Below are 26628 nucleotides of genomic sequence, written 5' to 3' on the forward strand. Positions count from 1 at the left end.
TAAAATTTTTATTTTTGTGATTAAATAAGAAAGGCACAAATCTATCTCCATAGTTTTTGCCCTTTGGTTTATTTCTTTAAAATGTACTAGTGAAAAGAGCAAAAAGAAGTAGACTAGGAAGAAAACACAGACTTGGCTTAAATCACATACAATAATCTTAGTATATAGTCAAACAGTCATTGTTTTACTCTAATATTAAACTGCTAGTGTGTGTAGTGTGTGGTTTCAGAGTTGCAAACACTGCAGGGAGTGAAAACATGGTCGTAAACGGTTTTTCTGTAAACATACCAATGGGTACCTGAAGGTTGATGCATAAACAGGAACAGGCCACATGTCAGTCATTGCTAATAATAATAGAAATAATGATAACAATAACAACATAATCACAACAAAATATAGTCGAAACGTACAAAAAAATCAAGGGTCCAGGAAAAATATAGACTACAGAGTCACAATTACATACTGCAGAACAGATTTGAGTCCATTTCTCACTTTGACATCATAATCACATGAAGCACAAATAACATTATTTCTGCCATTCAGCGATTATACAGCACTGGTCCATATCAGACATACAGTAGCAGTAGGACACGACAGAAGAAAACACAACAATGTGCATCATTGGAACAAAAAGCTGGATATTCTATTTAAATCTGATGCTTTTAGGGTTCACTTCTTTGAAACAACGCAAATAAATGAACAAAAAAGGAGTTTACACGTCCAAGGATCCATGCAGTCACAAAAAGAAATCAGATACACACACTCATTTTGTATATTTTTATGTAATTTAGTGTGTTTTTGTTATTGTTTTATGGATTTTTGCTGTCATTTTACATGATTCTGTTGTCAATTTGTGTTTTTGCTGTTATTTGTGTGTTGTTGTAGTCATTTTCCATGTTTTGTCTTTCTGTGTTCATTTTGTGTGTTTGTTTTATGTTGTCTTGTGTGTTTGCGCTGTTGTTTTATGTGTTTCTCTTCTTGTTTTGTATCTTTTTGTTGTTGTTTTGTGTATTTTTATGTCAATTTGTGTTTTTGCTGTCATTTTTTTTCTTGTAGTGGTCTGTGTTTCTGTTGTTGCTTTGTGTGTTTTTGTTGTGGTTTCATGTTTCTGTTGTAGTTTTCTGTGTTTTCGTTGTTGTTTTGTGTATTTCTCTTGTTGTTTTATGTGGTTCTGTTGTTATTTTGTGTGTTTTTGTTATTGTTTTATGGATTTTCGTTTTCTGTGTTTGCGTTGTTGCTTTGTCTGGTTTTATTGTGGTTTTGTGTGTTTTTGTAGTCATTTTCCGAGATTGGTCTTTATGTGGTCGTTTTGGGGGTTTTTTTTCATGGCGTTTTGTTGATTTGTGTTGTGGTTTTGTGTTTCTGTTTTCTTTTCATGTGTTATTGGTGCCATTGTGTGTGTTGTCATTGTTATTTTGTGTGTTTTTGCTGTCGTTTTATGCATTTTGTTGTCACGTTGTATGTTTTTGTTGCCCTTCAGTGTTTTTCTATAATTGTGTGTGTTTTTGGAGTCATATTTTGCATTTAAAAATCAGATCAAGTTGCCAATGTTTGAAATAGATGATCAGGATCTTAAACTGTAACTGTGGTCTGTCACACCGTCACGATGCTCTGCTAGTTTTACTCAGTTATATTGATTTCAGAATAAATAGATGTATAGAATATATTCTCTCGTGTTTTCTTATCGTTCAGCCCTTTCAGGGTTATATGAATTCTAGCTGCATTGAACGATTTTCCCTCTTCAGGCACTTCTCAGATAAAAGCAACAGTTTCAGGATAAAGAAACAAACACAACATAAAGTTTATCAGAAAACGAAAAAAGGAGACGTTTCAGTCATGCATCACATTGCAGCAGTGGGTGAATGCAATGCCTGGCCATGAAGAAACCAGATAGAGAACTGTAGTTAATCGTGGTAATATTAACAGTAGTGCTAATTATGATATGCTAGTATAAGAGGTTGGATTCAAAAACTCGATTATCATTGAAACAAAGAAAGCTGCAGTAACATTTCAGGATAAAAACCAGTAACTTTAGGACAGATAACAAAAATACTTACAATGTAAAAATGCAGTTTTTTTTCCCTTTTTTAAATAGACTCCAAAAAATAACTAGCTTTTTTTTTTTTTTAAACTTTGATTTTGACGTCATTTAAAAATTCATATTTACAGAAAGGCCAGTTTAAATGAAAACTGGTCCAGTGCACATGACATTCACAAGGAGAAAGAAAACTCTCACAGAGCATTTGAAATAAGTGCATAAGAAAATTAAAAATAGAAAATAAAATTATAAATTAAAAAAAAAAAAAACTATAAATAGAAATAAAAATGAAAATAAAAACTAATAAAAATAAATCAATAAATGAAATTAAAAAACTATAAATAAAAAAATTATTAATTCTTAAATAAAAATAAATAACAATAATAATGAAATTTAAAATAAAAATTAAAAAAATAAAGAAAATAAAAATAAATACATGAAATAAAAAAGTGGATGAAACAAAGAGGATAAAAAAGGCTAAACCACTAAAGAGCACAATGATTTTGGAGCGTCATCTACAAATGTAGGGCCTTTCGATCTTCTGTGATCGCGGGAAACAGTGGCGCCGCCAGGATTCAAGTACCCACAGATAAAGTTGAATTCTTTTTTTTTTTTACCCCACACCTTCAAAAAAAATTGTACGCACAGTGAGTACAGGATTCCGGCTGGCAGCGCCACTGGCGGAAAACAGGTGGGAAAAAAAGGAATTCACTTCCTGACATAAAAAATGGACTCTAACCCAACTCCACATGCAATATTTTTGGGATATCACCAACATTTTACTTGGTTCGAGTAGTATTCATGTCATCCTGTGACTGAAAATGAATGCAGAGCTTCGTCTGAAGTGCGTTTCTAATCAATTGCGATGAACAAGCGGTTCAAATTATTTTCAAATGTGAAAAGGCACTGGAATAAAGACAGGTTTAGCTGGTGGTGTATCAGCTGAACTGGTGATGAGTTTACCTGGTGACACGTCACGGCAGAAGCATCTCCGATCGCTCGGCTGTGCGGGATTTCCCGCAAAACGTGACGGTGATTCACGGTAATTAATTAATCATGGAAAATAAAGGTTTTGCTAATAATGTTTTTGGATTATATCACACATTTTCATGGTGTTTTTTTCTGTTAAACGAGTGAAAAGTCAAAAGTGTCGTGAACAAATATTTTAAAGCTGTCGCATAGTAATCTCGCGTGATTTCAGCGCAATACTCCCTGATTCCAAAAGCCCATCTAAAGCGTAAAAATTGTAAAATGAATAACAGTAGTTGACTCTTTTAACCCTATTGAGCATGTTTGGTACGATTCCGAAAGTTGGGTTTTTTCTCCAAACTCATCTAAACGGGACAAACAATAAAACGAAAACGGGTGAAATTACGTGGAAATCGTTAAAACCCTGAAACAGAATTAGTGAAAAAGTCAAACTGGAAAATCAAAGGCCCTACAAAAGCAACAAAACAAACACACAAAAAAAAACCCTCGACGAAAACGTTCAAAGTCACAACACGGAACAAAGCAAGAAACGACGACAAAAACCACAGAGTTTCAAAGTAAAAGCGCGCATAGGGAGAACATCAGACGCTGAAAGTTGTTCGGACACAACACGACTTTTACAAAAGTGACTCAAATACATTCTCGTTGCACCAACAATGCAGTTCTGTAGTATTCAGAGGCAGTTGGACTGTCTGGAAAAATATATCTTTTCAACCACATTGAGGTCACATCTTTGGGAAGTGTTTTTTTTGTGTTTTTTTAGTTTCATACCGTGTGATACACTCGGTGACCCTGCTCGTCTGATTAAAAACATGGCACCGTTGCTTCCTGTACGCGACCACGTACAGATTCACTGATTGATTCTTCATCGATTCCTGTAGTTTTGCATAGATACGATGATGCAAAAATCCCATCCCGTCCAGTCAGAGTACAAAACAACAACACAGGCTGTAATAAACGTAGATTTCAGACACGGACCTCGGTAAATAAATACAAAGAATGATGCACGGGGTCACGACAACGCAACGACTCTGCATTGAAACCAGAATGTCAAGCTCTTTAAGGCAAAACAACGATGCACAGTGATCTGTGATTTCATGCATAAAACCAACCGATGGCTGCTGTTTGCCAAGAGGGAGAATCCAAATTTAGCCTCTTTTTTTTTTTTTTTTTTTCAACGGTTGTTTGGTGGCAACATGATGAGTCATCATCATCATCATCATCATCATCATCATCATCACCATCATCATCATCATCATCATCATCACCATCATCATCACCCTCACACCTTGCCTTCTGCTGAGTCATCAGAATATCCCGGCAGGTTTGGGGTCAATAATATTTTTCAACTACAATTACGTCTTCAATTATCCATGTTCAATTACAACTCAATTACGATTACGGTGACCAGCATTTTTCCCAATTACTATTCAAATTACAATCATTATTTTCCCCCTGAAACTCAATTACAATTACGTTCTCAATTACTAAAGATCAATTACAATTAATCACACTTAATATGCCTGAAGTAAATAACCACCAAAATGTTAATTATATGATAGATATTGTTTTTTAGTGTATTTTTTTTACAGCTAATTTAAGACATGGGTCAAAACCAACCTGTTATCATAAGAGATGCTAACAGAAAGCTAACACAAGAGGAAGGTTAACATTTTGGGGGTTATTTATTTCAGGCACAGTAAGTGTGATTAATTGTAATTGAACTTTAGTAATTGAGAATGTAATTGTAATTGACTGTCAGGGGGAAAATAATAATTGTAACTTGATTTGTAATTGTAAAAAATGCTGGTCACCGTAATCACAATTGAACATAGATAATTGAAGACGTAATTGTAATTGAAAAATGTAATTGACCTCAACCCTGCCAGCCTGTCATCTAACACGGGTTGGATCGCCAAATGTTTTTCAGACGGGCTTTTTTTCCCCCCTCCTCATATTTCACAATTCAAGCAGGAAAAATGTTAAATGTTTGTCAAAATGTGGCGTAGATCCTACCGTACCATGAGTCATCGTATGTTGCTGTGTGGCTGCAGTCTTCATGCTCATTTCAATGCAATTTTTCCCTTTTTTCATGGTTCACATTTGAATTGTTTTAGACCAGGTCTCAGTCCGTGCTCTTCCTGGGGTTTTAAACCCTTTCCCAATAAAACTCTCCCTCCAAAAGGTCCAAGAAGACTCCCAAGCATAACGAGACGGGGTCCATTACAGGCGATCCAGACGAAAGGCGTCCTCTGTGGCCGGGTCGGCCAGGACCATGTCCGGGTCGTTGAGCATGTGCAGCCCGTCCAGAGTCAGGGGGTCAAGCTTTAGGTCGTCCAGTGGGAACTGGGAGTCGACGTCGAAGCTGATGTCTGTGGACAGAGAGTCTGACAGGTCTTTGGGGAGGGTGGGGGGCGACTCTCCACTGACTGCAGGAGGAGAGGAAAAAGTCATAAAAGTTATCCCCTTAATCAACAACATATGGATGAAATTTTCATTAGGGCCACATTTGGGCAGAAGTGTAAAGAGTAGTGATGTATTCTACTCAAATAAAAGCACTGTTACTTGACTAAAATTGTACTCAAGTACAAGTTCAAGTAAGTCATACGTAAAATACTTAAGTATAAGTAAAAAGTAGCTCATTTAAATAGTACTCAAAGAAAAAAGTTACAAGTTACATTCACCCCCCATGTTTGGTGATAAATCTTGCCACGGTTGCATACAGTAAACATCTCATGTAGAAACCATAGACTGTAAAAAGAATGGACAGGACAATCTCCCCGGTGGAGTGAAGCTTTATTTTTAGAGCTCCCCCTGCTGACTGGCTGCAGCTTAGGTCAAAAACCCCGCCTCCTCAGTGTTAACAGATAAGTTGTGGGTCAAACTGTGAAGTTAAAATACTCGTCACATTATTTTTATCCAAACATACTACTGGTATAAACCAAAAAAGGAAGAAACGAAATCTACCACAATTAGAACTTCATTTATGTTGCACAAAATGAGGTTTGTCAAAATGTACAATTTTTTTAAAATATAATAACGCCTTTACAAAAATTTTTAATTAATTAAATAAAATAAAGTAACACCACTTCAAAAATAAAAAAAATAAAAAATAAAGTAAGTAAAAGTATAGCTACATTTATCAACTCTAAAATTGAGAAAATCACTTCCATTCAATGAATCAGTAACAATTGGGTGTTATTGGGTGGGTATTGAAAAAAGAACCCATAAAAGCAACTCAATTACAGCAATGTGAGTACTTTTAATTCATTACTTTACCTTCTACATTTAGGATGTTGAAAATCATGGAATTTAAAAGTTGCAGCAGTGCTGAATTCTTCCTCATTTTTGTTGAATGATGAAGGTCTTTCCACTCCGTTACCTTTTTGTGGTAACGGAGTGGAAAACATGAAAGTTGGTCAGAGCCATCACACACTGAGGTACAACTCAATGGTTCCTGTTCTGATACCTATTGTCCTTCATTTCCTTTTTAAAAAACTGACATTAAAAAGTTGTTCTCGGGTTTCCATGGATACGGTTGATGGTAGCAGAGTGGAAGGGAAAAGGAAAAGTGCTGAAAATCGCCAAATGAACCTGCTTTACAAAAAGAGGTTTGTACACACACTTTATATTTCAGTGGGTAACATTTTTCATGAAAACAATGTTAATAAGTATCAGGCTCAGACATATTTTTTCCCAAATGTGCCCCTAATTTGATTTGTTGATCCACTTTGATAATACAATATTATGTCTTATCTTAATGTAACATTTACATTTGACTTTTTATTTTATTTTAAATTTAGCATTTTAGTGTCGCTGAAAATCCTGTTCTACAGAGAGCCCTTTGTCTCCCCCTTAATGAGCCATCAGCGGAGCTCATATGATACGTCTGAATAACAGCACCTGTGAGGATGATGTTGGGGATGTTGCCATGGGTACCGTAGCCCATCTGCTGTGAAGCCTGGAGGTTGCAATGTCCAGTCAGCCCCATCATCAGCGCCTGGGAGTAGTTGAGGGTGGAGGTCTGATCGTACAGGCCGTCGCTGCCGATGGGCGTCTCCATCATGTTGAACTGCTCCAACTGTCAACGACAGCACAGACAGACGTGGCAGCAGCAGGAACAGAACGCTGTGAGCACCAGCGGAACAAATCAGAGTCGGACCGGGGGCGGGGCAAATGACCGGGCCCTTTAAACCAAAATAATAAAGCTCATGATGACATCATTTTACAACTTACACATGCCCGCAACAGCGGGGCTTACAGGCTTCGACTCCACGGAGAGCGACTATGTCATTTTGAAGTCCATCAAACGGACATGAAGTATAACAAAACAAGAGAACAACAAAAACATTAGGATGGTCACTAACACAACTTCAAAGCTTCTCAGCACCACGGATAGCGACCGCATCATTTTAACACCCATTTCAACTCTGTATCAGTAGCTATAAAGTTTAGTAAAACTAGCACAGCGGCCCACATGTTCACAAACACTATTTAAATATGAGGTACTATAATAGGCCTACTCGCCACTATTTGAAGGACATACAACGTGCTTCACGCTACACATTTATAAATATTTGATAGAAAAACCCAGTGTATATACGAAAGAAAACCTAAACGCATTAAGTCTCTAGATGATTATAACTGTTATGAACGGGCTGCTGTACTCCTGTTAACGAAGGTTTCCGTGTATTTCCGCGTATTTTGATCAGTTTCAACGAATGAGTTTCCATCTCTACATTAAGTCTCGTCCTCACTGTCCCACATCTGCATATCAGTCCATTTACAGCTTTTTATGGTCACTTTTTACTGGATCCAGACTGAGATAGCGCTCCGTCCGCTCCCGTGCACCATCCGGTTGTTTTGCACTGAGCCTGTGCGCGCATGCACCTAATTTAGTATGCATACGTCACACAAAATGGGTCTATATAACCCCTGTATAAATCTGCATGATGGGTGACTGCTCATACTCTGTGCGCCTCTGGGTTCAAATCATGGATGGCCCGCCGTCTCCAGCTCCCCTGAGCCGTGGTAGAGGCCTGGTTCCCTTAAGTCCTACCTCTTATACACCTTTTTGTGTGACGTCAGCACTTGACTTAGCAACGCGCGAGTGGTAATCATTTGCCTGACAAATGCTATTTACCGCTGATTTTGCAGTCTGGCTGATTTTTATGGTATAATGCCCTGCGTAGTATTTGGCTGTCATAACCACGCCTGGCTGAAGGAAAAGATAACATTTTACAGAATATCGACAGAAAAAGGCCAGAAACGGAAATGATGGATCCAAGCACTGAGGTGAACAAACGTAGATGGAACTACATGGAGCCCAAAATCCAAATGGTCGTATGTTTACAGTAGACATTTCATTAATGGTAGTTTGTGTATTTTGAGGATCTAATTTCTTCCTGACTGATTTTATGACATTGATTATGAATTAGCCTACATTTAAATTGTAATTTATTCAGTAATGACTGAAATGTTTATGGCTAGTGTGTCTAACTTGAAGACAAGCAACGTGAAATTAACAGTAAATATGGAATGCGTTGACTTGTACATGAACTGTAAGTACAGTATATTAAATGAACAAATGTGCTTCATATACCCATTTATGTTGTTAGGCTGTATTATTATTATTATTATTATTATTATTATTATTATATTATTAGCGGTGCTAGCCTAGCATATTATCATGATGACACAGGCCTATATAGACACAAAAACACATACATAAGCCTACCTTAAAGATAATATATGCATCCAAGCTTTTGTAAGTCCTCATCTTCTCCATTGTGTAGACGCCAGGGCTGTTAATGAGCGACTCGTAAATATTAGACCAGTGGAGATCAGGCCATGTTGTTGGGTCGTTATTCCATGAACCTTGAGGTGTTTGGTATGGACATGGTTCCAAACCAACCAGATGTAACTTCCCTTCATATCAGTGCTTGGCCTTTGGCTCTAATCTAATGAAATATTCGTACATTATTGAGTAAAACCTTCGTGTTGTCCGCGGTAAATAGTGTAAATAGCGGTTGTCAGGCAAATGTAAACCCCTCTTAAGATGGCAGAGGGCGTTGCTAAGGCAGATGTCCCTGATGATGATGTCACCACAAAAAGGTGTATCTGGGCCCTGGCCCGGGGGCGTGCCGCCCTCCCAGCCCCTCCTATCGCTCCGCCCCCGGCTGTAAGTAGAAGTGAACGTCTGCAGCTTCTCTACCTGCTGGGACAGCACGCTGGCCTGGATGGACGGAAGCTGCTGCTCGTAGAAGTCGGCGAAGCCACTTCCCAGTATGGAGTTATGCTGGAACAACACACAAGCACACCACACACAAGGTTCTCTCTGAAACAGTTAGAGCAGAAAGTGTGCATGTTCACACCCTGCGAAGGTGGGATTACAAACCTGTGAAATGACTGTCTTTTGTGTTCATAACCCAACTATTCATCCAACGTCTTTATCTTAGTTTTTAGAGCCACAGTTTTTGAAACTCACATTTTCATTTCAGTGCAAACTGAATAACAGGAAATCAAATATAATAATAGTGCTCTTTTTTATGTTTTGTCAGTAGCACAATTATGAAGGTAGATATGTTGCAAAATGGTAGAGCTTGTGTATAAAAAACACACATACGTGAAATTAATTTCATGTCACAAATGATGGGAAAAAATGTGAACCTGCTAGATTTAAAATTTAAACCCAAAAAAAATATTCACACATGCGTGACCTGAATGTGAATTCACAGAAAAAATATTCTCAAATGTGTAGACTGATATTTACACAAATAAAATCACAGCTGCAAACTTGCAATCCCACATTTAATCACATGTTTTGACGCTACAGATCCACAACACGCTGCTTGGCCTTTGCAACACATTTTGTGAGACATCTGTTGCAGAACAGATTTGTTTCAAGAATTGTGAATAGAGAGGTATAGTGAAAATTGATTAGCACGTTAGCATAGCATAGATTGTTCTTTAGAGATTTTATAGTATAGACTGGGCGTTACTCTTTAAGTTCCCGTGTAAAAGTCTTTCGCTCGTTTGCAATACTACAGTTTTACTGTATTTAGGTGTAAAATCCTAGCCTCACTTTTTGGTTTTTGTAAGATTCAACCTTAATAACTGCAGAATGCTTTTTTGTTTACCGTGCAGTGATGCTTAATTAAAAAGTGAAAAAATAAATAAATAATACACATAACATAAAAGGATTAGGATCCGCTTTGAGGCTTTACTCTTCCTCCTCCTCCTCATTCTCTTCAACCTCCTCATGTGAAAGTCCTTCCTAAAGCAGCAGCAGAAATCCTCCTTTTTTTTTTTTACCATGGTCTGTTTGTTGTATTAGTAATTGGATCATCCTCATTATCTGTGTGTGTGTGTGTGTGTGCTGTGTTGTGCATGTCCCCAGAGGGCAGAGCAGGATAACAGAGCGCACTCATAACCTTTGCAATCATCATAACAAATACACAGCAACGCATCACTGATAGATTGTCAAATCAAATCAAATCCATTAAAAGGGATTAAAGGGATCCGCCTCTGTTTTTATAAATCTGTCCTAAAACCTTTGAAATGTACTTTTTAGAAGATCTATAGCCAACAAAACACATTATTTTTGCACCATATTTGTTTTACTAACTTTTAAAAAATGGGACTACTTTACAGTTTTCCACCATCTTGAAATTATGCGATTGATGATGTCACACGGCCCCACTGCCTGTGAACATCCCCTTGTTTTCTATTGGAGTGAAACATTCAGCCTGATTTTTAGATCATTTAGCAGCTTTTTAGATCATTTAGGGCTTTTTAGATTATTTAGCAGCTTTTTAGATCATTTAGCAGCTTTTTCGGTCATAATGAAAACTTTGTTTGCTCTAAATAATCAGGACAAGTTAAAGATGTCGATGTAAACCTTGTTTATTTACCGAAAGAGGATAAAAACAGTCCTATGTCTGTGACCGCAGGGGGCCACAGTTCCAACTCTGCGGTTTAGTAGTAGACAATGAAGCAGAGAAGAAGAGCTCTCCTAAGGGACCTTTACTCTTTTCCCTTAAACAGTGCACTGACACGCTCTGGTGGCTGAAGTTAGCGAGTCAGTCACAAACTGTTGAAGGACTCCCACCCAAAAGGACGTCTATCCTCAGGGTTTGTGTGTTTTCAACAGCCTATGATTTACTCGCTAACTTCAGCCACCAGAGCGTGTCAGCGCACTGTTTAAGGGAGAGTAAAGGTCCCTTAGGAGAGCTCACAACTGTTTTTATTCTCTTTCAGTAAACAAAAGAGGTTTACATTGAAATATTTAACTTTTCCTGATTATTTAGAGCAACCAAAAGCAGCACAAATTGTCATTTTGACTGAAAAAGCTACTAAATAATCTAAAAATCAGGCTGAATGTTTCACTCCAATAGAAAACAATGGGATGTTTACAGGCAGTGGGGCCGTGTGACATCATCAATCACGTGATTTCATGTTCGAGGAACACAGGCTCTGAAACTGTAAAGTCAATGATACAAGTATGGTGCAAAATAATGTGTTTTGTTAGACGTAGATCTACTAATAAGGACATTTTAAAGGTTTTAGGACAGATTTATAAAAAACAGTGGAAGATCCCTTTAACGTCACTAACTCCCGGTGCTCACACAAATACTGCTGGCTTAGAAACGCCACCAAAAAAAAAGACAAAATATTGCAGCAGTGGGGACGAGACGGTGAAAATGTGACGCAGAAATACCACAAAAGCAGCAGCAGCAGCGGAGGAGGAGGAGGAGGAGGAGGAAGGGGGGGGGGGGGGGGGGTCGAATACAACACAGCTACATCACAACAACACATCAATGACACCCAGTGATCACACACTGCTGCTTAGATCTGGGCAAAAGGACATCACAACTTTGTCTCCCAATGTTAACAACAATGGGTTAAAACAGGAGTTCTCAACCTTGGGGTCACGAGACACTAGGAGGGAGTCGCCAGATGCCCTCAAGAAACTAAAATATTTTTACATTATATATATTACATAATTTGAGCCCATTTTTGATTGTTTTTTTACCCTTTTTCTGCAACTACACCTATTTTTGTCAATTTTTCTTGCCATATTTTTGCTCCTTTTAATGCATTTTTGCCATATTACTCCCATTTCTGCCACTTTTCCATCAAATTTCTATGCCTTTTCTGCATTCTTTCCACTTTCAAAACATTTTTAGCACTTCTAAAACCTTTCCACTATTTCCACCACCTAATGTCAAATATGTTGACCCATTATTTTCACTTTTAACCTGTTTTCACCATATTCTATGTTTATTTTTTGCCATTTTAACCACATTCACTACTTATCATGCCCATTATTTGCCAGTTTAAACTAAATGTTAAGTCAATATTGACACTTTGGAGCCTTTTTGCCATTTTTTGGCCACTCTAATTTGCAACTTTTAACCAATTTCTGTGGGGAGGGGATCACCAGATGCCTTTAAGAAACTTTTTTTTTTTTTTTTACAATTTAAGACAATTTTTACTTATTTCTTTTACCTTTCTGCAACTACACCAAACTTGCCATATTTTAACCTCTTTTCACCATATTTCATGCTTATTTTTTGCCAATTTAACCCCATTTCACCACTTTTTTCACTATTTCCGGTCACTTTTAACCCATTTTTATTTTTGTTTAAAACAAGGATTTACATCTTTAAGATGGCTATATTCTCTCGCTCAAAGAATAATAAAGTTCCTGGATAACAGTGGCTATTATTCAGATGAATAAATAAATGTGGTTCTCACAGATTCATAGAACAATGGACCATCATTTTACTGACTTTATGGATGGACCCCAAAAATCTCTCTCCTTTATTCCCCCTTATAGATGGCCCTGTCTCCACATGACTGTTCTTCAATGTTCATGTCTGTGTTCAACCATCTTCAGCTACAGTGGGGGTCCCCGCTCTCTGGGTTGAGAACCAATGCACTGTTTTACATGTTTTGCCCAGATCTGCTAGGGTCGATCAGCGACAGGAAGCCTGCAGTGGAGGGGTGGGAGGAACAGACACTGGAGTCCTACTCGGTGCAAAGCTACACACGGCGAGGGGGGCTGTGACGGGGACAGAAAAAGCTCTGCTCAACGCTCCCTTACTTGAGGCGAACCTCCGGGTGAGAAGCCTTGGTTGGAGACGGGAGAGGTGGGAGACTGATTGGCAGAGGATCCGATCCTACTGCGGTACTGTTGGAGAGAGGTGGCCTGATACAAGAGGATACATAACGCAGTTATTCACGCTCTCCAGACGCCGCGTTTACAGTAGACAGGGGGTGGACTGGGACAAAAATTCAGCCCCGGCATTGTGTGTCCAGACCAGTCCACTACATTATCAACGACACCATGTAGAAGCTGTTATTAGGTCAGTGATGCTCAACATGTGGCTCTCTAAGTCTCAATTTGAATTATTATTCCCCCAGAAAAACTTAGAAGTCAGAAACTTTTTTCAGACTTTTGCTCCTTTTGCCAATAAATATCCCTTTTTCCTATTTGTTTTAGTTCTTTTTCACACTTTTATTAAATTTTTGTCCTTTCTTTATTTATTTTTTGACCACTTTTCATCCAAATCCAATCCAACTTTTGCCACTTGTTAGCTTTTTTCCTTACATTTTGCCTTTTTTTGTTCCACATTTTTGCCCTTCTTCACTATTGTTTTCCACATTTGTCCCTTTCTCACTATTGTTTGCCACATTTTGCCCATTTAAACTACCCGTTACCATTACATACCACCTGGTTCCACTTTATTTGCCCATGTTTTGGTCACTCCTGACTGCTTTTGGCCCATTTAAGTCACTTTACACTCTTTTCTTTCCACATTTTTGACACTTTTGGACCATTTTTGGCCACCTGTTACCATGTCGGTCCAAAAAAAAAAAAAAAAAATGTAGTGGGCCAAACGGCCCACTTTGGGTCGACGGCCCACCAGGACGATGCCCGGTATGCCAGATGGCCAGTCCACCCCTGACAGTAGATGTGTGGGAAATGTTTCACAGAAAGTGCAGCTTTGTTGCGTATCTTGGAGCAGATGAATATTAATTTACTTCCGCGGACTGAAATAGAACAGGGATGGGAGAAAAAAAACTGCTGAAGAAGCAATAATAAAAGTTTTGTTCTTGTTAATTTTTGTTTTCTGGTGCAGATTCCTCCCAAAAATAAAAAAAAAGATAAAACACGTCAACAAAACTTTTTTCCTTCACACAAAATTGCAAAAAAATTTACAACAAAAAGTAGAGAAAGGGCAATTAAATCAGCAGGAGGAGTGTGTTGCAATTATAATGTTTTATTTTTATGGAGGCATTTTGTGTCATTTTGTTGTAATTTTTGTTCTTTTGTTAATTATGTAATTCCTTGTCTTTTTTGTTGTTTTCTGTTTTTTGAAGCATTTTGGGCATTTTTCTGTGATTATGTTCATTTTTGTAGTTTTGTTTATTATGTAATTCCGTGTCTTTTTTTGGTTGTGCATTTTTAAAATAATTTTGTGCATTTTTCTGTGATTTTGTGTGATTTTGTGTAATTTTGTTAATTATGTAATTCCATGTCTCTTTTTTTTGTTGCTTTCTGTGTTTTTCGACTCATTTTGTGCATTTTTCCAGTGATTTTGCATTTTTTTTCTTCCTGTTTTGTGGACTATTAATTTAAAATCACATTTTGATTTAGCCCCGCGACCCTGACAAACAGGAATAAACGGGTCTGAAAATGGATGGATGGATAGATTTTGATTTAGTTTTAATTGCAGTGTTTTGAATGAAATGCAACTTAGTTTCAGTTCAAATTTAGTCATCAGGATTGTTTCAGTTAAAGTGAAGTTTAATCAACTAAATGACATGATTCACTTTAGTCGACTAAATCTGTTACAGATATAGACTAAAATATAAAGTCTTTTTAAAAAAAATTCAATACCTTCTAAAAATTAGTTCGGATTAGATTTTGTTCCATGTGAATATTATATTTTTGTACAGCAATATCAATATATTTGATATAGTATTTGTTCACATGTATTTTTTTAGTCATAATCTTGTTATTGTCACTTAAAAAAATGTAATTGACAAAAATCTTTAGTTGATGAAACTAACACTGGTTTTGTGTACATTTACGTTTTACTTTGATTTTTCCCGTATTTTGTTATTGTTTTGTGTATTTTTACTGTAGTTTTGTGTATTTTGTTATGTTTTGGTGTCTTTCTATTTTTGTTTTGAATATTTTTACTGTAATTTTGTATGTTTTTCCCACATTTTGTGTTCTATCGATTTTGACATTGTTTTGTGTATTTCTGTGTTTTGGACTCAAATTATATATTTTTGCTGTTGTTTTGTGTATTTTGTGGTCATGTTGTGTATTTTTGCTGTCCTCCAGTGTAGTTTTCTGTAATTTCTAGTGTTTTATGAGTTATTTTGTGCATTTACTTTGGGTCAGCCCCACAAAAATAGCCCCCAGTTCCCTATGTTTGTGCACACTTACTGAATTTAAGTCAATGATCATGTTGGTTTGAGCGGACGTCTGGTGATCTGCTGTAGGGCACGAGTTCACCGATGACGGCATCTGAACCAGACCTGTGTCCTGGAACAGAGGAAGTGAAGGCAGCCATTAAGGAATCATTAAGTAGAGATGGAGCGTTTCATTAATGATATTAGGGCCCATACACACGTTTTAGATTTAGATTTTATGCTTACAATTATTTTGAGATAAATTGTATCTTATCTACATGTGGCAAACCATAAAACAATATTAACACTAATAATACTACTAATAAAATATATAAAATGACCACAAAAATAATTAAAACATAACAAAAACACAGAAAATGATAACAATAATGCATAAAACAACAACAAAGACACAAAACGAAGACAAAAATAGACAAAACACAAAAAACGAAAAGACAAATACACAAAAAACCAACATAAACACACTAAACGACTTTAAAAATACACAAATAATAACAAAAACATACATACATGAAAGAAAAATATAAGTATTGACAAAATAAATATACTGAAGGACAGCAAAAACACACAACATGACAACAAACTAAACAACATAACAGCAAAAAAACATAAAATGATTTCAGAAACCCCACAATACGAGTAAAATGGAACAAAAACACACAAAATTAATGAAAAACGTACAAAATGACAATAGAAACACACAAAACGACAACAGAAATAAATAAAACATAACAGAAAACAATAATGCCCAAAACAACAACAACAAAAACACATAAATGAGAGAAAAATATAAAAATTACAACAAAAAATATTTAAAATGGCAACAATAATGCACAAACCAACAACAAAGACACAAACCGACGACAAAAATACACAAAAAATTAAAAACAAATATACAAAATGGCAAACAAAACACAAAAAAACAACAAAACATTAACAAAAACACATAAATGAGAGAAAAATATAAAAATGATGACAAAAATATGAAGAAAAACAACGTGAACACACAAAATTACAACAAAAACACTTTATTGTTTCCTGTGTCAGATTGGTCAATATTAAACCATAAAAAAATAAAAATACATTTAAAAATAAAGCACATAAAATACATGTATTTTATTTAAAAACATTTTGTCTTTGCGGCCCAGCACCAAATGGCTGGTGCTGGTCCACAGTCCAATGGTTGGGGACCAGTAGGATCCATCAGCCATTAACACGGTGACACCCAGAAACCTGAAGGGATGGAGGAACTAATCAGATCCGGGTCTCACCTGCTGGTTCTGGTGTGTCTGGGTCATGGGCTGCTGGTTGAAAAACGCGTACTGGGACAGCTGTTGCTCCAGGTTCATGGCGTTGATGGCGGCCTGCTTAAAACACAGGAGAAGCAGAGAAGAAACGATCCATCCCATGATTTTTAGATTCATAAAAACGTGTCTGAATGTCTCAAACATAAAAAGCAACATGTAACAACTTATAGAGTAGGGCGACAACATGTGTAGATTTACTCTGACATGTCCTCTTTTCGCGTCTTGTCCAGACCGTCCCGTCAGATTTTAAAAACTCATCAAAATGGCTGGATTTCCCAGGGACCCTGAACGCGTCTAGGGGAACAGGTTAATTTCTAATTACCGTAAATCTGCTAATATTTGCTCTATCGGAGAAATTCCACCAGTTTCTGAAAGCTAAAGAGTTGCTTGTCACATCCAGGATTATGAAATTTCAGTAATTTTACTCATACGTGACGGAATCAAAAGAAAAAAACAGAATTAAACATATAGATTGTCTCGAGATTCGCGCCAACCACATGTGTAACATATACAATAATGCAAAAATGATTAGTAACATAATTGATAATGTTAACCAAAAAAATGTGCGTCTTCGCGTCGTTTAACGTGTTCATGATAAAGTCTTTTTGCTTCATTTTTGCTGCAGTACCGTACATGAACTGCTGGGCGCAGTGTCGCAACAGAAGAAGAACCAACCTAAAGTCACTGTGTTTTATGGCACTTAAAATATTTGTATATTATGTATATTAAATTGAGAATTTTATTTTTCAAATGAATTTGACCACTAGGGGGCAATGCTGAATTAATGTTCTGTAAGCCTTGAGGTTTTTTTTTTTTATTTGAATTTTTTTATTTTTTAATTTCGAGATGTTTTTCATTGTTTCAGTGATTGAGAGATTTGAAGAAGGTATACATGAGATTTTTCAAGTGCATAATAAAGGTGATTGACCATTTGTGATAAAGATAAATTCATTTTTTAAACCTTATGGACAATAACAACTTATTTATCTACTATATTGTATTTTGTCATTACAAGGTAGATTAAAAGAAAAACAAAAAAACGTAAAACTCTATACTGTATATAGAGCAATCCTAAAGCGTGTTGTTAGATGGATTCTGGGTGTAAGTCCGACCTGAGAGAGGCTGAGGGGAGGAGACGTTGGGGAGAGCTGTAGATTCTGCTGCTGATGCTGGTGAGAAGAATCTCCTGTGTTCACGATGAGAGGAACCATGTTGTCCTGCCCAGGCTGCATGGTTAGTGTGGGCTGGGAGCTGTTCATGCCTACTGGGAAAAAAATAACAACACAGAAAAAAATCAATTCAAATTCAACATTAGAGCTGAGTAAAAAAAAAAAATAGATTTAATCGATCTCGCTGAAATAGAGTTTTTATTTTTTTACTCTAACCCCAGTAATCTCACGTTATAGTCTGGCGTTAGCAAAGCGCATTAAATTCAGTATAAACATGACAGACGAAGCTCGCCAAGGGGTGTAAGAAAAAAATAGATTTGATATGTCGCGATATTTCACAATAATCGTATCAATCCAAAAAAAAAATATTTTTTTATCATGTTTTTTAACGAACATATAATATCAATAAACATAAATATCCAAATATCACACAAACAGAACATGATTTCATTTTAAAACAAATCTGTTTTTTAATTTTCTGTATTTCTCTTTTGGTATTAAGTCAGTGAAACAAAATGACCACACTGTTTATTTGTCATTTTGATTTGGTTATAAAACGAAATAACCAAAACACAAAGGGTACACCACTTTACACAAATTCAAAAGTTAAACTTTTTTGAAAAATGTAATTTAAAAATTGCACTTGTTTTTGATATTTGTGCTTGAATTACAGTTTGTTACCATTTACCATTTATTAAATAAATAGTATTTCATGCCATTTTATACTTGTAAAGGTGAAATTTGTATTTATTTATATTGCGATATATCATATTGTTTAGTATCGGGATATATTGTATCGTGACATGCAAATCGTGAATCGTATCATCACATTCATGACAATGCAAAGCCCTAAAGCCTTCCCAACTTAAGTCAGAGGTTTGGAACCATCTTATAATTATCCATGTAAAATTTAAAAAATCAACACCGAATCGAAATCGAACCATGATTAATTGATTCTTATTAATCGAAATCAAATGGATTGAGGAAATTGTCTATGATGCCCAGCTCTATTCAACATTAAAATGACAGATATTCTCATTCCACACACATACAGTAAGTATTGAGTGTTGACGTGGTGCAGTAGTAATTACCCAGTGATTGTCCACTGATGAGGGAGCTGAAGGAAGCGGCTGCATCATCAGAGTCGAGGGGAGTGGGCAGTGGGGGGGGAAACTGGATGTTTGTGAGGTCAGGTAATGATCCTCCAGTGTTGTGGGCTGATGGTTTCTGTGACATGTTTAAATGCTGGTCTGGAGATGGAAAGATGCTGCAGAAGAACAACAACAATGTGTGAACGGAGATCAATACATTTGAAATAACAAATATATGACAGAAAAAATACAAAATGGTTCCAAAAATACACAAAATTAAGTTCAAAACACACAAAAATGACAACAGAAACGCACAAATCATCAACAAAGATACACAAAATGACTCATAAGACCGTCAATAAATGATGCAATATTAAAACAACCGCTTAAAAATACAAAATGACGACCACAGCACATAAAACAAAAACACACACAAAATGACTCCAAAGATCCACAACAAAACTGCACAAAAATACAGAAAATGGCTCAAAAAATGCACAGATCAACAACAAATAATCAGAAAATGACAATGAAACAGAAGATGATCACAAGAAGACACAAAGTAAAAATAAAAACACACAAATTGACAAACAAAATTATAACAAAAAAAACCCCACAAGATGACAGAAAAATTCAAAAAGGTTTCAAAAACGTACAACACGGAAAATGTCAACAACATTACACTAAATTGTAAAAAAATACACAAATCAAGAGCAAAAAACCAAAAAAAAACTCCACAAATCGAGAACAATAATTCTGAAAAAAAAAACAGAAAAATACACAAAATGAAAAGAAGACCAAGCAAAATAATAATAAAAACACATAAATTGAAAGAAAATTGCCCAAAATAATACAAAGAAATGCACAAAATTACTCTTAAAAACATCCATAATAATTACAAGAAAAATGAAGGACAGAAAATACACATGACCACAAAATACACAAAACAGCAAGAATATACAAACTCCAGAACACACAGAAAATGAAACAAAAACACACAAAACATTGTCAAAATCAATAGAACAAAAAGATACAAAATGACAGGAAAAATATTCAAAACAAAAACAGAAAGGTGTAAAAAACAAAAATACATTAAATGACTTTTTAAACTCACAAAACAACAACAACAAAACCTCACTCACAACAAAAAGACATTTAATAATGTTTCAAAGGAATGTTTAATTAATGACAGAACACTTTGATATGACTTGTGTTTAAAGGAGAAGCTGATGCTAAATTATCATCATCCAGCGTAAAAAATTATTAAAAGTTCTCACTTGATCCCAGGAACTTTGCAGGGCTTTGATCTTGGAATGCTCTAAAAAAAAAAAAAAAAAAGAAAGCTGTGTTCAGCGGCACTGACACTTAAATAAATCATCAGGAAATGAAACAATGGATTTTTTACCTTGTTACAGTCCCAGCTCTCATCATCATCATCATCATCATCATCATCATCATCATCATCCTCCTGTTTGACTGTTTCAGACCCAGGAACGCTGAGTAATAGAACTAAAGGAAGGAAGAAGAGTCTTTTCATTTTTATTACTGGAGCTCATGTCACTCTTTGATTAAAAAATTATATGTTTTTGTTTTATATATATTGCATTTTTAAATTTAAATAAAAAAATATATGTATTTGAAATTCAATTTGAATAAAAAATATATATATATTTGAAATTCAATTTAAATTAAAAAAAAAATGTATTTAAAAAATAATTTTTTTAAAAAATATGTATGGAAATTATATATATATATATATATATATATTTTTTTTTTTTTTTAAATAAAAAAATGTAAAACATTTAAATTCAATTTAAATTTGAATTAAATTTCAATGAAATATCTAGTTTGCCGTTTGGGCAAACAAATGGTAATTCAGGTTATTTAATTCTAAAAGCACATCTGCATATGAATTTGTTTAAATAAAATAAAAAATGTTAAAAAAAAAAAAAAAAATTAGTTAAAAAAAATTCCAATTTAAATTAAAAAAAAATCAAATTCCAACACAAAATCAAAGTTTAAATAAAAAAATTCCAATTAAAAAAACATTACAAATGTTAACATTTTTTAAAAAGAAACAATTTCGATTTTATTTAAATTACAATTTATTTCTAAAAATGTAAAAATGTGTAATGTTTTTTTTTTTCGTAGCTGCTATGATTAATGAGCTACAGTTATTATTATTATTTTTCTAGCTGCTACAAAAACCAGTTAAAAAAGTGAGTCAAACCCAACACAAAGCTTCAACTTTGACTTATAGCTGAGCACACACACATGCTATGTTGTGTGTTTGTAGACTGTGTGGACTGGACACACATTCATAACTTCGTACCTCGTTTGGGTTGAAGCTCCTGTGATCCTCCAATGAAGGAAAGCTGCTGGGCAGGAGTTAGTGTGCTCTGATGTAGCGCTGAGTCAGAATTAGTCCTGTAATTTAAAAAAATACACTTTACCAACTTTGGCTCAATATTTAGCTGAATTTTGGATACGAGTGTATACATGAATCCCACCAAAACAGTTAGAAAGGGATTTAAGATTACTAAATGTAATCTGAGTATAATCGTGTTTACCATTAAATGAGAAAATAATCTAATTATTTGGAAAAGGTGTTTTTTACTCCTCAGCTTCACTACGAGCATCTGTCATCAGTAATGTGGGCCCCTCCACTTCTAAAATTAAGAAAATGCACAAAATGACACCAAAAAACACATATAATTACAGAGAAATGCACTGAAGGACATCAAAAATATACAATATGACAACAAAATACACACGAAACAACAACAAAAACATACTAAGTGTATAAAATGACTCAATAAACACTCAAAATAATAGCAAAATACACTGAATGACCCAAAAAAAAATACACAACATGACAACAAAATACACACAACAGCAAAAAATACATAAAATTATTATAGAAAACACACTTAACGACAACAAAAATAGATAGATTTACATAACAGAATATCAAAAAAACAACAACATTACACAAAATAACAACAAAAAGACACAAAACGATGACAAAAATTCACAAAAGACAAAAAATCAGATACAAAATGACAACGTAAGCACACTAAATGAATACAAAACTACACAAATAATAACAAAAACACATAAATTAAAGAACAATACAAGAAATGACATAAATACACAAAATGACAACAACAAAAAAAACATAAAAACACACACAACCTTTGTTGTTTCCTGTATTAATGCTCAGATAATGCTAATAATGTGACCCTCAGAGTCAGTAGAACAGGATGTGAGTGTGAGAATGTTGTCTTACCTCCTCCAGCTGGTATCAGGTGGTGGTGACAGATAAACAGAACCGTACGGGCAGCTCTCCATGTGGAGTCACAGCTTAAGGAAATACATGTAAATATATAGATATATTTTAATTAAAGGTTACAGTTCTTTACCCGTTTTTGTTGTGATGGGGTCTGAAAATGTGTTATTCTTTAAAGGAAGGAGCCACAGAAGAGGTTTGGGAACCATTTTACAAGAAGATGATTTTCTTTTACTATTAAGGTCGACTCATGCACTAGAACCCCAAAATGTTCTACTAGTAAAACTTCTTTTTGGTTGGAGTGGAACAAGTATATATAAAATAGATTAAATGGTGGATTATTTATGGAATTATTTTGTTGTTTTACTGACTAATGAGGAACTCACTGCACTGTGTTCAATGTTTTTGGAAGATAACTAATCTCTAAGGCCCAAATATTAATTCTATTTCCCCTTTTATCAAAGAAAAAGCTGTGATGTCTAGTCCACCCACACTGGTCTTAGATCATTCCAACACAGCTTTAAGGATATCTGACGTCCATGCTTGTCAAAGGAAAGTGGTTTTTGGTGAGGGGATGTGATGCGGCTCCTGTCGCGGTAAACTCTGTCCACCAGTCCGTGGTGTCGCGTTGATCTGTTTGGGTCGAGCCCTGAAGTCTGCAAAGATAATTAAAAAATGATTTATTTCCTTTCATTAGAAAATCTGTGCTGAAACTATAGCGTCGATCGTTTGTGAGTAAGAAGGACTAAATACACAAGACAACAGCAAAAATACACGATATATATTCAAAAACACACACAAAACGACAACAAAAGATACATAAAACATCACAAAAACAAAGTCGGTGTGAAAACGTAAACAAAGTCTAGAGACCCACAAACAGGGAAAGTTCTGTGTAGACTGAATGTTAAACAGCTCGCTCAGCATGAAAGATGTATTTAGAATGAAAGTATGGATAGAGTTTTACCTGAAAAGGCAGATCAATGGAGCCGTTTCCAATCTGATTAACGTTTGGTAAAGATCCTCCATAGTACGGCCCACGGTTTGGTCCCAGCTGTAGGTACGTGGTGTTCTGGAGCTGGACCTGAAGTTAGAACAAAAACCAGGTGATGTTAGACAACGGGAAAGGAAAATACTAACAATGCACTGTATTAGGGATGTAACAATTCACTAAACTCCCAATACGATTCGATTCATGATACTGGGTTCACGATACGATTTTCTCACGATTTATTTTACAAAATGGGAATGTTGACAAATGACTGAAAAATATTCCTTTATTTTTTTGGGGAAAATACTGTACTATTTTCCTTTTATTTTTCATTGTCAAAGGAATCCCTTGATAAACTATTCAAAATGAATAGTTTATCAAATCTTGAATGAAATAAATAAAGGAATAATACAAATGAAGAAGAAACCTATTAATTTAAATTCTGGTTCTATAGTAAACAATTCAAAACTGCAAAATCGTTATTTTTCTTTTTAAAAGTGCAACTGAAAATGTATTTTGTGCCTTAACAATTGAACTTTAAAAAAACAAACAAAAAAACAGTCATTTTACTGTATTTACGTCAGATATTTGTTTAGACCAGCAGAGGGCGCTGGTAACCCAGTGGTCGGTTGGCATGCAGTTATTCCACCAGTGAAGAAGAGAAGCTATGCTAGCAGACAGAGCTAATAGAAAAATGTGACTTTTACAGATATTCACGTAATATTACAGATATTCTTTCGGTGCTAAAGGAGTAAAGAATCATTTATGAGCATGTTTAACAGTAAATGGCGGCCAGAAAGAAAATAGTAGCAGATTCCGCCCGTCACGTCCGCTTCTGGAAGGATTTGCTGCTTAAAAAAAGTACTGCGATTCAATTTTCAGAGCATCGATGTGAACCGTGGTACCTATGAATCGATTTTTAACTGCCTTACGATTAATCGTTACATCCCTACACTGTATATATATATATATATATATATATATATATATATATATATATATATCTGCTGCTAAGGGCAAGAAAGACCAGTAACCACACATCAACCATGCGTGTAAACGGGTGCAAATCTTCGTGTGCATTGTGTCGTACGACACGACCAACGTGTGCTTTATGAAACAATCATATCTGACCAATCCCAGCGTACAAATGATCAGGTGTTGATAAAAACAGTGGCTGAATTCAATCGTCTTGAACTTGTTACGCCCTTCTGGTTCGAAGGCCCCGCCCACAGAGGTCAAACAAGAAAAAAAAGCATTTCCAAGATGAAAGTCAGCATCTTCACATCTGAGGAGGATCGAGCAAAAAAAGATGAGCTTTTTGAACGTGTGAAAACTGGACTTAAAGGAGCTCATTTAAACGCTCTTTGGAAGAGGATCAGCTACTGAGCAGGTGACGTCTGCCCCCCTGTGTGCGCTGAGAACAAGTTCACAACAGAGATCCTGGAGACCCACACGGAAATATGACGTTTATATGGACCTCAGTCTGCACGCTTTAGGCAATAAATATCACATTCAAAGAAATGACAATGAAAACACTTTAATGCTTTGCATAATTTCTAAACATTTAGCTTTATTTTTGACGACCGATTTAACATTTAGATTTATTTTTCATATGTACACATTTTTAGCAATGATATAGAACTTGCTGTTTTACATGAATTTCTGTCTCGAGTGAAAGAAGAATTATCTAAATGTTCAAAATATGTCGGCTATGAAACAATGACCAAGTTTTTAAATTTGCCATCCCATACTATATCATTGTTAAAAATGTGTACACGTGGAGAATAAATGTAAATGTCAAATCTAAATCCTCGTGATTGACAGGCGCTGGCCAGCCCATGATGTATAATTTCTTAACATTTAGCTTTACACTTGGTGACTGATTTAAAATTTAGATTTAACTTTTACATTTAGATTTAACTTTTACATTTAGATTTATCATTTAGATGCATTTTTCATGTTTACACATTTTTATCAATGATATAGAACATGCTGTTTTACATGAATTAGTCTCAAATGAAAGAAAATTGTGCTAAATGTTCAAAATATGTCGGCTATAAAACTGTAACCAAAATTTTACATTCAGCACCCCTTGAAAGAGGGTGGCAACCGATTAAACATTTAGATTTAACTTTTACATTTAGATTTACTCTTGGTGACAACTAACATTTAGATTTACATTTAACATGTACATTTAGATTTAACTTACACATTGAGATGAACTTATACTGTACATTTAGATTTTACATTAATTTTTTTATGTTGACAGATTTTTATCAATGATATAGAACATGCTGTTTTACATGAATTTGTCTGAAATGAAAGAAAAATGAGCTAAAAGTTTAAAATATGTCGGCTATGAAACAGTGAGTTTTTACATTCTCCACCCTATAAAAGAGAGGATAATTTACACCAAAAAGCAAAGTGCAGAGGAAGCAGGAGGAGAGTTTCCCACAGTAAACTTCCTCTTTCTTTAGTCTTTCCTGTTCACCAGTTCACCTTGTTACCCTCCATATCAAACCAACCAATGCACTAACCTCAGTGAGTCTCATCATAGATCATATGATGGAGGATTTATTTTGGGATTTTAACTCCACATAATCTGTTTGCGTTTCATCTTTTGGCGCAAATGTGTCTCTCTCTCTCTGCCGTGCACGCGCCCTGTTTAAGACCTGTCTGACAAGTTGGCAATAACGCCTTCCGCACTGACACGCGCACACGCACACGCAGCCTATAACATAACACGCACCAAACACGACCATCATCACATTCTATTTTAGGTAATGCAGCTGTCAGTCAGTGTGAGTGACGGATCATGTCTGCAGATGGACGCGCGCACACACGCACGCGCACGCACGCCTCTTCCACTGTCCTCCTGCGCGTGGGACAGACGCTAAGTTTTAGGACGTGTCCTCCTCGTGCACATCCGCACTGCAGGACGAACACGGACACGCACGCGCATCACCAGCACCAACATCATCATCCGTGCGTGCGTGCGTGCGTGCTGCTGTCAGTGGTTTGTTATTGTTTACCTCCTGACTGAGCCTGAGCGCGCGCTCATGCTGCAGCTGATCTGACACAAACAAACAAACAAACAAATAATAAACAAACAAACAAACAGCGAGACAGAGCCGCGTGCGTTACCCTGGCCGCGCGCGTGCTGCTGAGCTCCTTCATCACTTGGTCGAACGCCGCCGTCTCCTCGGCCTGTTTCTGGGTGTGCAGAGCGATTTTCTCGCTGAATTTCCGCGGATTGTTCGGAGTCGCCATGTTTCTGTTTCTCTCTCTCTTTTCTCTGGT

The 26628-nt window shown here is 35.8% G+C and overlaps 1 protein-coding gene across 4 annotated transcripts; it reads right to left on the minus strand.

Annotated features, from left to right (window-relative positions):
• Positions 1-4795: 4795 nt before the first annotated feature.
• On the minus strand, positions 4796-26628 carry crtc1a (CREB regulated transcription coactivator 1a). Of its 4 annotated transcripts, none has more exons than XM_028473192.1 (15): positions 26473-26628; positions 23305-23421; positions 22868-22993; positions 22338-22399; positions 21381-21475; positions 20454-20557; positions 20326-20366; positions 19049-19224; positions 17901-18049; positions 16753-16845; positions 15495-15593; positions 13137-13241; positions 9243-9326; positions 6932-7109; positions 4796-5457 (listed from the first exon to the last, which is right to left on the minus strand). In XM_028473192.1, the coding sequence occupies exons 1-15, from the start codon at positions 26596-26598 to the stop codon at positions 5252-5254; spliced, it is 1761 nt and encodes a 586-aa protein (XP_028328993.1). In that variant the 5' UTR covers positions 26599-26628; the 3' UTR covers positions 4796-5251. The 4 variants fall into 4 exon arrangements, with proteins under 4 accessions (XP_028328993.1, XP_028328992.1, XP_028328994.1 ...); XM_028473191.1 differs by having other exon boundaries at positions 17901-18052; XM_028473193.1 differs by lacking the exon at positions 13137-13241 and having other exon boundaries at positions 17901-18052.

Source organism: Gouania willdenowi, chromosome 17 (genome assembly GCF_900634775.1).
Source record: "Gouania willdenowi chromosome 17, fGouWil2.1, whole genome shotgun sequence".
Lineage (NCBI taxonomy): Eukaryota > Metazoa > Chordata > Actinopteri > Blenniiformes > Gobiesocidae > Gouania > Gouania willdenowi.

Excerpts from the sequence above, each read along its gene's own strand:
- crtc1a (XM_028473191.1), bottom strand. The coding sequence starts at position 26,598 with ATGGCGACTCCGAACAATCCGCGGAAATTCAGCGAGAAAATCGCTCTG. Across the intron at positions 22,400-22,867 it reads TTGACAAGCATGGACGTCAG|ATGGAGAGCTGCCCGTACGG; the intron begins ATATCCTTAAAG and ends CTGTGACTCCAC. Across the intron at positions 16,846-17,900 it reads CTCCCCTCAGCCTCTCTCAG|GCCGCCATCAACGCCATGAA; the intron begins GTCGGACTTACA and ends TGTTTTAAGCAG.